Source organism: Acanthopagrus latus, chromosome 16 (genome assembly GCF_904848185.1).
Source record: "Acanthopagrus latus isolate v.2019 chromosome 16, fAcaLat1.1, whole genome shotgun sequence".
Classification (NCBI taxonomy): Eukaryota; Metazoa; Chordata; class Actinopteri; order Spariformes; family Sparidae; genus Acanthopagrus; species Acanthopagrus latus.
The window spans coordinates 332960-347831 of NC_051054.1; the positions used below are offsets into that span (position 1 = coordinate 332960).

General features: G+C 47.8%; 2 protein-coding genes across 6 annotated transcripts in view; both read left to right on the forward strand.

The window, feature by feature from the left end:
• kiaa0586 (KIAA0586 ortholog) overlaps positions 1–944 on the forward strand; it is a 28194-nt gene extending 27250 nt beyond the window's left edge. For 3 of the 4 annotated variants that reach the window (XM_037071358.1, XM_037071361.1, XM_037071359.1), the window contains exon 27: positions 590–944. In XM_037071358.1, coding sequence (XP_036927253.1) covers positions 590–729 — 140 coding nt within the window. In that variant the 3' untranslated portion in view covers positions 730–944. The remainder of the gene's footprint in view (positions 1–589) is intronic. The other variant, XM_037071360.1, reaches the window with a different exon arrangement.
• Positions 945–3003: 2059 nt separating this feature from the next.
• On the forward strand, positions 3004–13377 carry dact1 (dishevelled-binding antagonist of beta-catenin 1). 2 transcript variants are annotated; one of them, XM_037071363.1, is made up of 4 exons: positions 3004–4322; positions 7675–7804; positions 8869–8982; positions 10668–13377. In XM_037071363.1, exons 1-4 carry the CDS (start codon positions 3711–3713, stop codon positions 12671–12673), a joined length of 2862 nt encoding a protein of 953 aa, XP_036927258.1. In that variant the 5' UTR covers positions 3004–3710; the 3' UTR covers positions 12674–13377. The 2 variants fall into 2 exon arrangements, with proteins under 2 accessions (XP_036927258.1, XP_036927259.1); XM_037071364.1 differs by lacking the exon at positions 8869–8982.
• Positions 13378–14872: the final 1495 nt, after the last annotated feature.

The following is a 14872-nucleotide window of genomic DNA, read 5'->3' on the forward strand; positions in this document are numbered from 1 at the left end:
AGAAAAAATACAAAATGGTGACCAGAGCTGATCGTACATATGTATATATAGATTTATGTATTTAATTTATTTATTAAAAACCTTTCAGTTGGTTGATCAATACATATTGATTAGTATTTTATAAGATTATTATTATGACAGATTGGTATTTAGTGTGGGTAAACATGCTTTCTCTGGTTGTCATAGAAACATGTTATCGGCCCACTTTGCTCCAGCAGCCAATCAGAGAGCTTGTTCATACAGGAGCGACTGTGTGTGTGTGTGTGTGTGTGTGTGTGTGTGTGTGTGTGTGTGTGTGTGTGTGTGTGTGTGTGTGTGGAGTTCAAGGTCTGTCAGTTTGTCTGTAATTAAAGGGAGCTCAGTAACCATGACAACCAGATGAGGGAGGGATGTGTTGTTAGTGTGTTGCCATGGAGACAGTGAGAGGACATTATATTTTTATTTACAGGCAGAAACGTGTTCAGTTTACTGTGTGATTATTGATCAGTGATTATTGATTTCTCCTTCATCCCACAACCAGAAACATTCACTGACTAACTTTATTAAATAACCTCAGGGTGGAACTCATGGCTGCTCTTTGTTTCTGCAGCAGGAAGCAGGAGGATGGATGTTCATCTGCCCTCCGTCAGACCGGAGGAGAAGGAGGAGGTGATGGAGGAGGTGATGGAGGAGGTGATGGAGGAGGTGTCAGAAGCAGGCGCAGACTCGTCCACTGACGATGTTTTCTAGAAAGAAACTGAAGCGACTCATCCATCATCTTCCTCCTTTTATGTTTAAATGATTCCAACAGGACGATGATGTCAGAGGAGGTCTGATGATGTCATACATCTTCATCACCTCCTTCCTCAGATGTGTTGCTGACTTTCTGTCATCAGACTGTTGAACACCAGAGTCTGTCGTTTGAATCAATCAGTTTAATAAAGTTGTGACTGACAGTGATGTGAGTGATGCTGCTGATTATTGATCGGAGTCAGTCTTCATGTTTTCTTCCTATCTGTGTATTTTAGTGAAACTCTATTGGGATGATGTTTTATAAACTCGTCAGTAGAGAGGTGTCACTCTGATCACTGCGGCAGAACCAAAGGTCATGTGATTCAGTAAATGTACTCAGTTGCTTTCCATGACTGATGTTTTCTTCTTCCTCTCTTTGTCCTGAGAACCTGCAAACTGTGGGAACATCACACACACGCAGATGATACAGAGGGAGCTGATATCGGCAGTGCACACGCACACACTGGAAAACTGTTAGTGAAGAAGAAACACACACACAGTGAGTGTGTGTAGATAAAGGGATGATAAGCAGGAAGTGGGATTAGTGAAGCTGCAGGAGAGACAGTGAGACTGACACTGAACACACACACACACAGTTTGAGTCCAGCAGGCTCTCATCAGCAGAAGCTGTCTGTCTGTCTGTCTGTCTGTCTGCAGATTGATTATCTCTCTGTGAGTCTCTCTGATGATCAATATTCTCAGACGGAGGTTTAACTTCTGATCAGATTTAACGAAGCTCCAGACGATCAGCTGATCTCAGCCTGAGGACACACACACACACACACACACTGCTGCTTTGTGTTATTGATCACAATTCTGGAGCTTCACAGTAAAACAGAGTTGCAGCATTCTGATAAACAACTGAAGCAGCTCAGACTTGATTTAAAGCATCAGATGGATCAATACAGCTCGTCTGCTGTGATCAGTCTGCAGGGGAGAACACACAGCCTTCAGGTTTGTGATCTCGACCCTCAAGGTGTAAATAATAATAATAATAATAATAACAGTTTGTGATCTCTGGGCTTCACTTCACTTGACTCTCATGAGCATGGAGGGACGAGATGATGACTGAGTTTACTGTGAACTGTCTCTTTAATGAACACACACAGATCAGACTTGTGGTCCTGGTCTGGTTCACATGCTGGACTGTCCTGGGGTTTGTGTGCATTAAAGATCCATAAATACAAACATGGAGCTCTTTGTTTGAAGCATCTTTAATTCTTTATGACTCTTTAGTCTTCATGCTTTATTTCTGTCCTCCAGCGTCGACACACTCATGCAGCTGCTCACATCTGGACCTCCGGCTCGTTCTGTCAGTTATTAGATTAGAACGGTGATTTAACACCAGTTTGAACTGTGATCCAATCAGCTTCTTCAGGTTTGTTGTCAGGTTTCCTGATCAGATACAGAAACTGATCAGTTGATCAATATGTGGCTGTGTTCATTTAAAGCCTCTGGTTTGTTTTTTGTCTTTGATCCCATTGGCACGTGTGACTGGTTGCCAGGTGACCAGCTGATTAACTTTGCAGCAGACTCAAACAAACAACTCATGGTTAGTTATCAGACAGAACTTCACCCAAAGTCACAAATTCTGATTTGAAGAGAAGAATCTGAAACATCACTTTCACCTGATCAATACACATGATCAGACTATGATCAGACGATTCTGTCTTCTAATAATAGTGTTTTATTTCTTTATGAAACTCAGACATAATTTCACAAAATGATCCTCCACATTTTCTCATATTCAAGTTCAGTATGACGCCTCATAGCCCTTAACCCCGCCCCCTCATTAACATACACATTAAGCACAGACCTCATTAACTCCTGACAGAGTTTAATCTGAGTGACCCACAAACACACACAAACACACACACACACACGTGGTTCACCAGACAGAACAATAAAGATTATTCAAACTGTAAATCTGCTGAAACACAAAGGATTTTAATTCTTCATTTTTATAAAAGTGCTCTAATTAAACAGACTATTGTAAAACCCGTATGAACATATTTAACAGTGTTTTCTGTATAAATCACAGCATCAATGTGTTCTTTAATGGCACACACCAGTTATTTATTAGTAACTATGATTAACCTGTCTGTGTGGATGATTATAGGAGCTTTGTGAGCTGACAGGCGTTAGGACCTGACAGAAGCCTTGGGGGGGGGGGGGGGTGTTCAAGTTCACATAAATGAACACAATCAGACAGGAAGTGATGTGAATGTTCCCTCCAAAATAATCTTTGTTTATTAGGACCAATCAAGTATGAAAATAACAAGATAAAGCTGAGCTGTCAGTCTGACGTCACTCACTCAATAATCAATACAGTAAAAACACAAAAACCGTCACTGAAGATGCGTTTGATTATCGGTGTTCAGTGTGATCACAGAAGAGACGTAGAAACATATTAAAACACTGTCAGCTGCTTCAGAAAAACAGAATAGAATCAGAACCAGAGATTCAACAGCGCGCAGCAGAACCTTTATCAGATAATCAAACATTATTACCTGGAAAGATCCCAACATGAAAGTATTGATGACACAAATCGATCCCCTCGATCAGAACCAACACTGGATCATAGTAACCCTGGTGCTGGTTCTTGTTCCAGTGAAGGTGGAGCTCCTGATGAAGTTTCCACAGAAATAAAGATCGTGTGCTCACGTTTTATTTTGAAGGCGCCTACAGGAATGTCGTGCCGTCATTGCTGCTGACGTCATCTCGCTGTGTCTGTCAGCGTGCAGGGGGCGGGGCCTCCTGGACTCGTTGTGGAGTTGCGGTCAGTCCGGACGGAGCTGCAGAAGGAGCGGCAGCAGGACGGAGCTCAGGCCGCCGAACCGCTTCACTCTGACGGATCCTCTCTCCGCTGCTGCCCCGCGACAAGCTGGGATTTACCTGGACCGGAACCTGACTGGACCCGGAACTCACTACCGGATTAAATGAGCTGTTTGTCCGCAGCAGGACCATCAGACCACCGGTTGATTCTGGAGCTGCAGAGGAGACAGTCTGAGGACCGAGTTCGGACTGCACAGTTTAACCCTGTTTGTGAACCAAGGTTCGGTCCCCAGGGTCTGTTTAGACCAGTGACTGGACCAGGTGAGTGTCTCCGGGTGGTTCTGATCCGACCTGCTCCCTCTTTGTGCGGCACAGGTCCTCACAGTGACCCGCTGCTCCGCCCCGCACCATGCCGTTCACGCCCCGCAGACTTTCTGGACCCTGATGATCCCGCACAGAACCTGATGATCCCGCACAGACCCGGACTCACACCGGACAGTCTGACCCAGGACATGCTGCTGTCCGCCGCTTCCAGGCGGGACAGAGCTGCCTCGGACGCGGAGCTGCGCTCAGTTCGGGAGCGGCTGGAGGCCACCGTGTCCGGGCTCGGGGAGCTGGAGTTCCTCCGGCAGCGGCAGGAGGTGCTGGTCCGGTCCGCTCTGGCGGTCCGAGAGGACGTGGTGGAGGAGGAGGAGGAGGAGGAGGAGGAGGAGGCTCAGCTGAACACAGAAGAGAAGCTGCTGGAGGAGAACATCCTGCTGCTCCGGAAACAGCTGGTAGGTCCTGACCCGTCTGTCTGTCTGCCTGATCAGTTCTGATTGATCAGTGACGTAATTTTATTACACTAATTCATGATCAATTCATCTGTGGTGGAACTATCAAAGGATCTGATTTCACCAACATGATCCATGTTTGAGAACGTGATTCATCAGAACCTGATGTGACAGAACCTGATGTGTCAGAACCTGATGTGTCAGAACCTGATGTGTCAGAACCTGATGTGTCAGAACCTGATGTGTCAGAACCTGATGTGTCAGAACCTGATGCTGGAGGTCTTCTGAGAATGTGACATCAGAGAATGAAGTCTTTACAGAAGAGTTCACTGATGAATCATCTGGACTGAGGTTCTGAGGCCGTGGTCCTCTGCGGAGGAGGAGCTCATCGGGCTTTGTTCTTGAAATGTTGAACGTCTTTGTCATCAGAATTTTCTGTCAGAGAAGTTCTGCCTGTGAAGATGAAGAAAAATCCAATCAGGATGGTAAATACAGAAAAGTAAGGGAGCGAGTGTGGAGCCCTGAGGAACTCCTGCAGATGTGAGACACACAGAAACACGTCTGATGGTTCTGATGGTTCTGATGGTTCTGACGGACAAAAACAACATGTTTGTTCTTCACTCAGTTCTTCATGTGGAACTTCATTAAACTTCATTTGTCTCGTTAATGAAGTGTATTAACATCCTGATGATCAGAACCACCATGATGTCATCACAGTGTGTGTGTGGGGGGGAGCTGCCCCCCCACAGCTCAGAGAGGATGCTGGGAGATTCGGTGACTCCAGGTCTAGTATGAGTGTGTGTGTGTTTTCAATTAAAGAGGCGAGATGAAGCAGCTCAGGGATCATCAACAAACACACACACACACACACACACACACACATTTTCCATCTTTATCTGAAACATTAATGGACTTGTGTTCTGTAAAAGAACCTGACAGAACCTGTGAATTTCTTTTCAGGTTCTCTGTGTTTCTGGGTCTCAGCAGCTGTTGTGTGTTTGCAGGACTGAGCGGTTCTACAGGCAGAAACCCGATCTCGTCTGTTCCCTCTGACTCTTCTTCCTCATGTGTTCTCAGTGGGGAACAGTTCTGTGTGTTGTGTTTTTTGGAAGCGGTCCGTTCTGCAGCTGCAGCTGAATCTGGATCACATTACCCCCCCCCCCCCCCCCCCACACACACACACACACACACACACACACACACACACACACACACACACACACAGGAACACATGTAGATTCCTGCGAGCGACTGGAGACACAAACAGTCACAGCGCTCACACCAGGCCAGAGACAGAACCAGGATAGAGACAGAACCAGGACAGAGACAGAACCAGGAGTTCAGTGTTTGGGGGCTCAGAGGACGTTGACTATCTTCTTCTTCTTCTTCTTCTTTATTGAAACAATGGTTCTGTTGTGTTCTGGATTCAGACGGATTATCAGTGTTAATGTTGTGTTGATATGATATAAATCTGTTGTGGTTCTGTCATAGAGAGTCAGATGTGTCAGACATGTTGAAGCGGTTCTGCTGGTTCTGGTCTCTGCCTCAGTGTCTGAAGTGCAGCTCCAGAGGGGAAGGGTCACGGAGCATGCTCAGAACGTTCTTCTCACGTAGACTGGATCGGCGCCTACAGGCCCGGCACACTTGTTTCAGTGTTTGTACTCAGAATATCGGCTGATAAGGCCTCAGACTGGGAGGTCGGAGGTCAGAGGTCAGAGGTCAGAGGTCGGGCTGAATAAACAAACACAGGATTGAGACAGGAAGTGTGTGTGTGACATCATTTCCTGCGGGGGCTCTGTCATTGACTGGTTGATTGATGGGACAAACAGCTGGAGGAGCGCCAGAGTGTGTTTGAACATGCGGCTCATTCCAGAGAACAGCTGCTACACACACACACACGCACACACACACACACACACACACACACACACACACACACACACACACTGACCAGCTGATGAGGTTCTGTTGGAGTTTACTGCATCTGCGCAAGATTTATCTGAGCTTTGTGGTCTCAGCAGCAGGTTCTGTTTTTTGTTCCAGTCCATCTGTAACTGGTTCTGGTTCTGGTCTGTCTGTATCTGATCCTGGTCTTGGTTCAGGTTCTGGTTCTGGTTCTGTCTCTGGTCAGTGATCAGGCATTTCAGTTTGTTTCTGCAGCTCAGTCGCAGGAATGCAGCACATGACCTGAGAGCAGCGCTGCATAGCCCGCATGTTTTCCATCCCAACAGAGGGAGTGTGTGTGTGTGTGTGTGTGTGTGTGTGTGTGTGTGTGTAATGTCCTGAAATAAGCAGCAGTGTGTCAGCGAATCATCCAGTCTGTTCTCCCTGCAGAACATTTAAAGGAGCAGTCGGCTGGTTTCACTCTGGACTCGCGTGTTTGTATTTGAACACCGGAACAATAAAGTTATTTGAGAGCTTCAGTGTTGAAGACCCCTGACGTTCTGATGTTCTGTCCACAGACAACACAGATAGTCCACAAATCTTTAAAGGGATGGTTCTGGTTGGTAGTGGATTCGTGGAGAATGAGGATGAGGCCCAGCAGCTTTACTTCACTGATGTTCTCTAATGTTTTGTGTTCTTCACACAGTTTGGATCAGGCAGCCACCCAGGCACACAATAAGAATAATCATGGATTCTACTCATTTTTACCTTACAAATAGGTGAAAAAAACACAAACAGTCCTGTAACTTTTACAATAAGGGTGAGTTGAACCTTGTGGCGGCCCAGCTGGGCCCGTTTGGGCAGCCCCGGTTTGGAGTAAAGCAGCTGTCCTCCTGATAAATCCTGAGCTCCATCAGAGCTGTTTAACAAATTCTTATTTCAGAGGATAAAAATGTAATTCTGTTTCTGTCGTGTTTACAACTACAGCTTTTAGTTTTGATGCTTAAATGTGATAAATATAATGTAAATATTTTGTGAGTTTTGATTCTTATTCATATTGTTTATATTGTTCTTACCTCTTTCTTTACTGCAGCTGTAATAAAGCATGTTCTCCAGTGTGACATCACTGTGAACACAGCCTCTCTGATCATTAAAGAAAACATTCAAGGTCCCCTTTCTGGTCTCAGCCACCCACCATCGGGTCCGGTTCTGCTCAAGGTTTCTGTCTATTAAAGGCAGTTTTTTTCTCACCACTGTCATCGAGAGCTGCTCATATCGTTACGTGTCATGAGACGACTTTTGTTGTAGACAAACTTGTTTTGATTAAATGAGTAGTTGTGTGGTTATTGGCTCTATCTGTGCTGTGGGTCATGCGGTCAGCTGGTCCCGTCTGGGATCAGGACTCTGGTTCTGTTGGTTCTGTTGGTATGAAGCCTGGTGTGTGACGGAGTGCGTTTGTGTATTTGATCAGAACTGTCTGAGGAGGAGAGACGCTGGACTCATCAGTCAGCTGCAGGAGCTGGACCGACAGATCAGCGACCTGCGGTTGGACACCGAGGCGTCACACGACCTGCTGGAGACCGACAGCCGACCCAGTTCAGGTACCAGAACTGAATCTGATCAGCTGTTTATCATTACATTGTTATATACATTGATGGAATGTAACCCAGTACATTTGCTCAAGTACAGTGTTGAGACACGTCATACTTTTACTACGTTCAAATGTGCAAATACACATTTTACCATCGAACATGAGAAAGTTGTCGAGCAGCTGATGAAAGTAACTGATTACATTTAACATCAGTTACTTTACTCGAGTACGACTGTTAGTTACTTCAACACTGTCACGAGTTCATCGTCCTGCAGACAGACAGATACCATGTCCTCTGGGCTGCAGGACACGAGCTCACACAGCCTGAGACAGCTGTCACCTGTCTCACCTGTCTGTCTCTCACCTGTCTCACACCTGTCTGTCTCTCTACTCACCTGTCTGTCTCTCACCTGTCTCACACCTGTCTGTCTCTCTACTCACCTGTCTGTCTCTCACCTGTCTCACACCTGTCTGTCTCTCTCCTCACCTGTCTGTCTCTCTCCTCATCTGTCTGTCTCTCACCTGTCTCACACCTCTCTGTCTCTCTACTCACCTGTCTGTCTCTCACCTGTCTCACACCTGTCTGTCTCTCTCCTCACCTGTCTGTCTGTCTCCTCACCTGTCTGTCTCTCACCTGTCTCACACCTGTCTGTCTCTCTCCTCACCTGTCTGTCTCTCACCTGTCTCACACCTGTCTGTCTCTCTCCTCACCTGTCTGTCTCTCACCTGTCTCACACCTGTCTTTCTCTATCCTCACCTGTCTGTCTCTCTCCTCATCTGTCTGTCTCTCACCTGTCTCACACCTCTCTGTCTCTCTTCTCATGTCCGTCTCTCACCTGTCTCACCTGTCTGTCTCTCACTTGTCTCACACCTCTCTGTCTCTCTCCTCATCTGTCCGTCTCTCACCCGTCTCACCTGTCTGTCTCTCACCTGTCTCACACCTCTCTGTCTCTCTCCTCATCTGTCCGTCTCTCACCTGTCTCACCTGTCTGTCTCTCACCTGTCTCACCTGTCTGTCTCTCACCTGTCTCACCTGTCTGTCTCTCACCTGTCTCACACCTGTCTGTCTCTCAGGGTTCTATGAGCTCAGTGACGGGGCGTCTGGCTCTCTGTCTAACTCGTCTAACTCGGTCTTCAGTGAGTGTTTCTGTTCGATGGCCGACGCTGACGGACGCTTCCTGTCTGCAGGTAAACAACCGATCAATACAGTCATTGATTAGCTAATCGACAGGAGAGAGGGAAGGATGATACTGAGTTACTGTCTTCCTCCTCTTCCACTTCCTCTTCTTCCTCCTCCTCTTCCTCTTCCCCTTCTTCCTCCTCCTCTTCCTCTTCCACTTCCTCTTCCACTTCCTCCTCTTCCACTTCCTCTTCCACTTCTTCTTCTTCCTCTTCCACCTGTATTTACTTTAAAAAGTTTGATCTTCAGTTTGTTGCTTTAAGAATCAATACGATTTCCCAGTAAAACATATTCATATTGTTGATGTGATGAGGTGTGTGTGTGTGTGTGTGTGTGTGTGTGTGTGTGTGTGTGTGTGTCTGTGTGTGTGAGAGAGAGAAACATCTGGAAGCTGTTTCCCAGCTGAAGACTCGAACTGTCACACCTCCCTCTGATGATACGACACACACACACACACACACACACACACACACACACACACACACACACACACACACACACAGATGAGTTAGCGTCTGGCTGCTGTTGAATCAACAGGCTGCTGATTGGAGGAGAATCAGTCACATGATGTGAATGAAACACACCATCTGTCAGGCTGCTCTGATTGGTCGACTCTACAGCATCGTGACTGTTGACCTCCGACTCGTCTGAATCATTAGTGTGAAGATGTTTGTGGTGTGACTGAATATTTCTCCTGTAAACAATATTTACTGACAGAAGAGATTTTAAATATATTGATTAACATTTCTGATAAGTCACCAAAGAGCTCTGATCAGTCAGCTGACATCCTGTGTGTAGACTGTTACTACAACAGCACCAGACTCCATTGACAAATGTAGTGATTTTAAGAGCTGTTGAGTTAAAACAAACTTTATAACGTAGTGAAACTGTGTCTCTGACAGATTCTGACTCATTGTGTCCTTGTTGTAAATTCAGCATTAAACCAGAAGCTGAAGTTGTTTGTCTCCTTGTAAAAAGTGTCAGTTTGTGGCAGCATGTCTGTACCAGCCTGTCTGCTTCTGTGGCTAAAGTGCTAAAGTCTTACCTGCCAACATTGATCAGCTGTTTGAACTCACTGTTGGATCATTTGGTCACTTAGGACAGAAGCTGACACCAGGTCAGAACCACGTCTTATTAAATCTGACAGCAGATTGTTTCTTTGACTGTTGAAGCGTTAGCCTCACCGTGCTACATCAGTTTGGTGTCTCCACCCTGATGGTAGCTGCTTCCTGTCTGAGCTGACATTTACAAACTCATGAGCCAATAATGAATTGTAGTGAATAAAAAGTGTTTGCAGTCGTCACAGTGAACCTCGACGCCTCCTGTAATCTTCTCTTCATGCAGAGAACATGAAGAGTTAACGTTTCGCAGTGCTCCGTCTCCACAGGAAAGAATTTTCCACTTACTAACGCTCCGTCCAAACAGGGTCATTACCACATCCAGCAGAGCGTTTCATCAGAGCTCTGCCAGGAAACACTCGGCTCAGACTGAACTTCCTGTCAGCTGTTGACTTTAGGAAACAAACTCAGATCATTCAGACTGTTTATGTTAGAAACTGTGAAGTGTGCAGCAGCGAGTTTTACAGCAGCTCTGCAGACTCTCACTGTCAGACATCCGTCATCAAACAGCTCAAATAACAGACATTCATATCCTGACACCACTTCATCATGTGACCTCTTTCTCTTTCCTTCAGATGAGCTCGCCGGCTGTCTGGAGTGTGACGGGATGGTTGGAGGATTTTGTGATGACTCCTCTTCGTCTGGTATCGTCCGACGCTCCCTCTCAGCTCCTCATCCTCCCCTCCTCGACCCCGTCTCCTCCTCTGACTCGCAGTCTAAGTACCACTGCGACCTGGTGGCCCGGAACGGCAGTGACGTGTTCCGCTACCCGAGTCCACTGCATGCTGTGGTTGTCCAGAGTCCTGTCTTCCTGCAGATGCTGGGTCAAGGCGGTCCCAGCAGAGAGGCTGGTGTGGAAGGACTCAGACCTGAGCCTCCTTGTCCAGCTGCTCTGGTACCTCAGAGCTCCTCCTGGCCGGCTCCCTCTTCTTCCTGCCTCACTCCTTCCCACAAGCGGCTGGACAGCTACATCTTCAGTCTGCTGCAGCGCCGGGCCCTGCCTGTCAGGACCAACAGACCCAGGACCAGCATTAGCACCGACCCGTCTAAGAGCATCCTGAGGCAGGCCAGTCTGTGTGTGAGGCAGGGGGCTGGTTTAGGGACTCTGAGGGCATCTGAAGTCAAACCCTGCCGGCTGGCTGGAGGAGCAGAGAGTGCTGCCGCCTCGTCTCCTCAGTGGCAGAAGTCTGTGGAGAGCAGACTTGAGGAGCAGATCACACAAAATGGTTCCTCTGATGGTGCCAGGATTCACAACACGGCCATGGCCCAAAATCAGAGCGGCTCTTCTCTGACTAATGGCATCCAAAACAACATTAACGTGAGTACTAACAGTCTGCTGAAGAAGAAAAACAAAAGGCCTCTTCCTCCCTCAGTGTCCACAGCGACTCTGCCCAAAGACTTCAGGGAGTTGGCTGGTCCAAAAGTTAACTCCTCCCCCAAAGAGACCAAGCCACCATGTTTCCCTCCTGACCATGAGCTGCTCCTCAAAACACAATCAGTGACTCCCAAGAGCCTGAAACCTCTGCAGACGGAGGGCGTTGATCGATCAGTGCAGGAGAGAGCCAGTGTAGGTTCCTCGTCTCAGAGTCAGGACGAAGCAGGAGGAGCAGGAGGAGAAGGAGGAGGGAGTCACATGACCGACGCCAAGTGCGTCCCTGCCCAGCGGCAGAACGTTAAACTCCGCAAGGGCAGCGGCAAGAACGGCAAGACTTTCAGAGTGAAGACGAGTCGAGCCTCTGAACACAACGAGCCGTCATCAGAGAGACGAGGAGATAAATCCTACTACAGGTCCGGCTCTAAGAAGTCCCGCCTGCTGGACGAAGGAGGTTCTGTTCACATTAAAGTCTCCAGGAGAGCAGCCGGTGGTGGCGGTGCACACGGGACATCCTCCTCCAGAATCAAACGCCTCCCTGCGTCTATTCCTGAGGGACGAATTCTGGACAAACACAACATGTCAACACTGAGCAGCGCACGCTCATCCAGACACCATCACCATGGAAACCACCACCACAGCAACGGTAACCACCACCACCACCATCTTCACGGACGCGAGCAAGTCGTCATCGTTGCCAAACCGAAGTACAAACGGAACTATTACCGGCGGTTGCGAGCAATCATGGAGGTGCCATACGATGAGGCGTTCAGGCGTGTTCAGCGGCGGCAGAGGAAGGAGCTGTTAGGTCCATCTGCCACTGATGGACAGCTGAGCAGCCCGTACGCCTACGTGGCAGGAAGTGACTCAGAGTATTCAGCTGACTGCGCATCGCTTTTTCACTCGACCATCGTGGACACCAGTGAGGACGAGAGGTCCAACTACACAACCAACCGCTTTGGAGACAGCGAGTCCAGCGAGGAGGAGTACGTGGAGGAGAGCTCCACCAGTGGCACCGAGGAGAGCGGAGGAGGCGGGGCTGGGGGCAGGGGGTGGGGCCAGTTAGGGGTGGCTGGCTCCAGATCAACGGGACAGGAAATGACCCCGGCTCAGGCGAAGGCCTTCGTTAAGATTAAGGCGTCTCACAACCTGAAGAAGAAGATTCTGCGGTTCAGGTCGGGTTCTCTCAAACTCATGACCACCGTGTGATAATGGAGCAGAGCCATAACAGATGGGTGCCTTTCCCACACTCCCCAGGTGTACCTGAACACACCTGTGATTGGACAGGTGCTACCGATCCACCAAACCAAACTGTCACCATCTGTCAAAAAGCATGTGTGACTTTTTATACGCTCATCAAGAAAAGCAGAGTTTCTCTTCATTGCCTCCTTAATTTCACATCCTGCTCGTCAGTGTTCAGTCCGACTGCTTCATGTTGACCAGCCGAGTCCATGTGAACGACCCAGAGTTGTGTTCTGATGTCAGGTGTAGAAATGATGCGATGTTCATCACCTCAGCTGCCTTCTCCTCTCGTACCTGTAAAACAAAGAGCAGTCTCATGGTGCAAAGTGTCAGTGACCTCACAGAAAGTTACACAGTTACCACATCAACCACATCTTCTTATCAACTTCCTGTTTCTGAATCTACCTGCGTGAGGTGAGGTGAGGTGGTTACACGTCCTGCAGCTCTGGTCTGTTCACATGGACAACAAATCAAACGAGTCCTGCAGTCAGGACGAATACAGCATCAGACCCTCTCTGACATTTAGTTTATTACGTTTAGATTTAGCCAATCAGATTGGCCTCCTTCACTCCTCTGTCCTTCACTCCTCTGTCCTTCACTCCTCTGTCCTTCACTCCTCTGTCCTTCACTCCTCTCTTCTTCACTCTGTCCTTCACTCCTCTGTCCTTCACTCCTCTGTCCTTCACTCCTCTCTTCTTCACTCTGTCCTTCACTCCTCTGTCCTTCACTCCTCTGTCCTTCACTCCTCTCTTCTTCACTCCTCTGTCCTTCACTCCTCTCTTCTTCACTCCTCTGTCCTTCACTCCTCTGTCCTTCACTCCTCTCTTCTTCACTCTGTCCTTCACTCCTCTGTCCTTCACTCCTCTGTCCTTCACTCCTCTGTCCTTCACTCCTCTGTCCTTCACTCCTCTCTTCTTCACTCCTCTGTCCTTCACTCCTCTCTCCTTCACTCCTCTCTCCTTCACTCCTCTCTCCTTCACTCCTCTGTCCTTCACTCCTCTGTCCTTCACTCCTCTCTCCTTCACTCCTCTCTCCTTCACTCCTCTGTCCTTCACTCCTCTCTCCTTCACTCCTCTGTCCTTCACTCCTATCTCCTTCACTCCTATCTCCTTCACTCCTCTCTCCTTCACGGCCACTAAGTGCCTCCGCCAATGTTAACACAACCTGAGAGGAAAAAAAGTCTCAGTCTGCTTCAAACCAAAACGCTGTGCGAAGTTTTGTCTGAGAAAAGACGGCCAGCAGACATCTCTGACACAACATCCCTTCAACATCTGTGTCTTGTGGTGAGGCTGGATTATCCATCATGCAATGTGGCAACTCCTGTTGACCTGGTCAGATCTGTCCAGTTGTTTCACTTGTTAGTGACAGAAAGAGTCGAGCGGCACCGTCTGATTTCACAGTGAGTGTTGATGCAGAACCATCGATGCATGTTGGGAAAAGACTGGAGAAATACACACACAGTAAAACAGGTGCTGTGAACGTGTCGTAACTTAACCAGAAAGCTCTGATTTGACGTGTTCAGCAGCAGCACCGGCATCTTTACTCTGAGCGCTGAACTGCTGGACCTCTCAGAGAGGTTCTGGTGACGTCATCGCGGCTCCTGTTCTCTCTGGCCTCGGCAATAAAAGTCAATGACATCCCAAAGTCCAATAAAAAACAGTAATAAGAGGATCAGAGTCGAGACAAGATTCACTCAAACGCTTCTTCTCAGTGCTTCTCTGCCCGAAACAACTGTGACGGTCCTGGGTCAACACCAGCACCGGGTATCACATGTCTGAGAAATGAAAACAGCTGAGACAGAAGTGGAACGTGGAGCTGTATGTGGAACAGACGGATTCAGTTTGAAATACACTGAGGCCTTTCGTGTTTGGACCGGTTCCTCCGGTCTGTGGGAGAAGTTGAGCTTTAAAACAGGTTCTTCAGAAAGTTCAGATGGTTCCTCAGGTGGTTCTTCTGATGTCTTTAAGCATGTGCAGTTGGTTCTTCAGAAGGTTGTCGGAGGGTTCTGCAGATGTTCTGGAGTTGAGGGTTCAGGTTGTTTGTTGCTGACGGTTCTTTTTGTTTTCTATTTATTGTCACCTGAGTTCTGTTCTGTGACTCGCCACACGTCTGTCTGTCGTTTTTACACACTTTGATGAAAGCTATTTAAAACTTTAATATATTTGC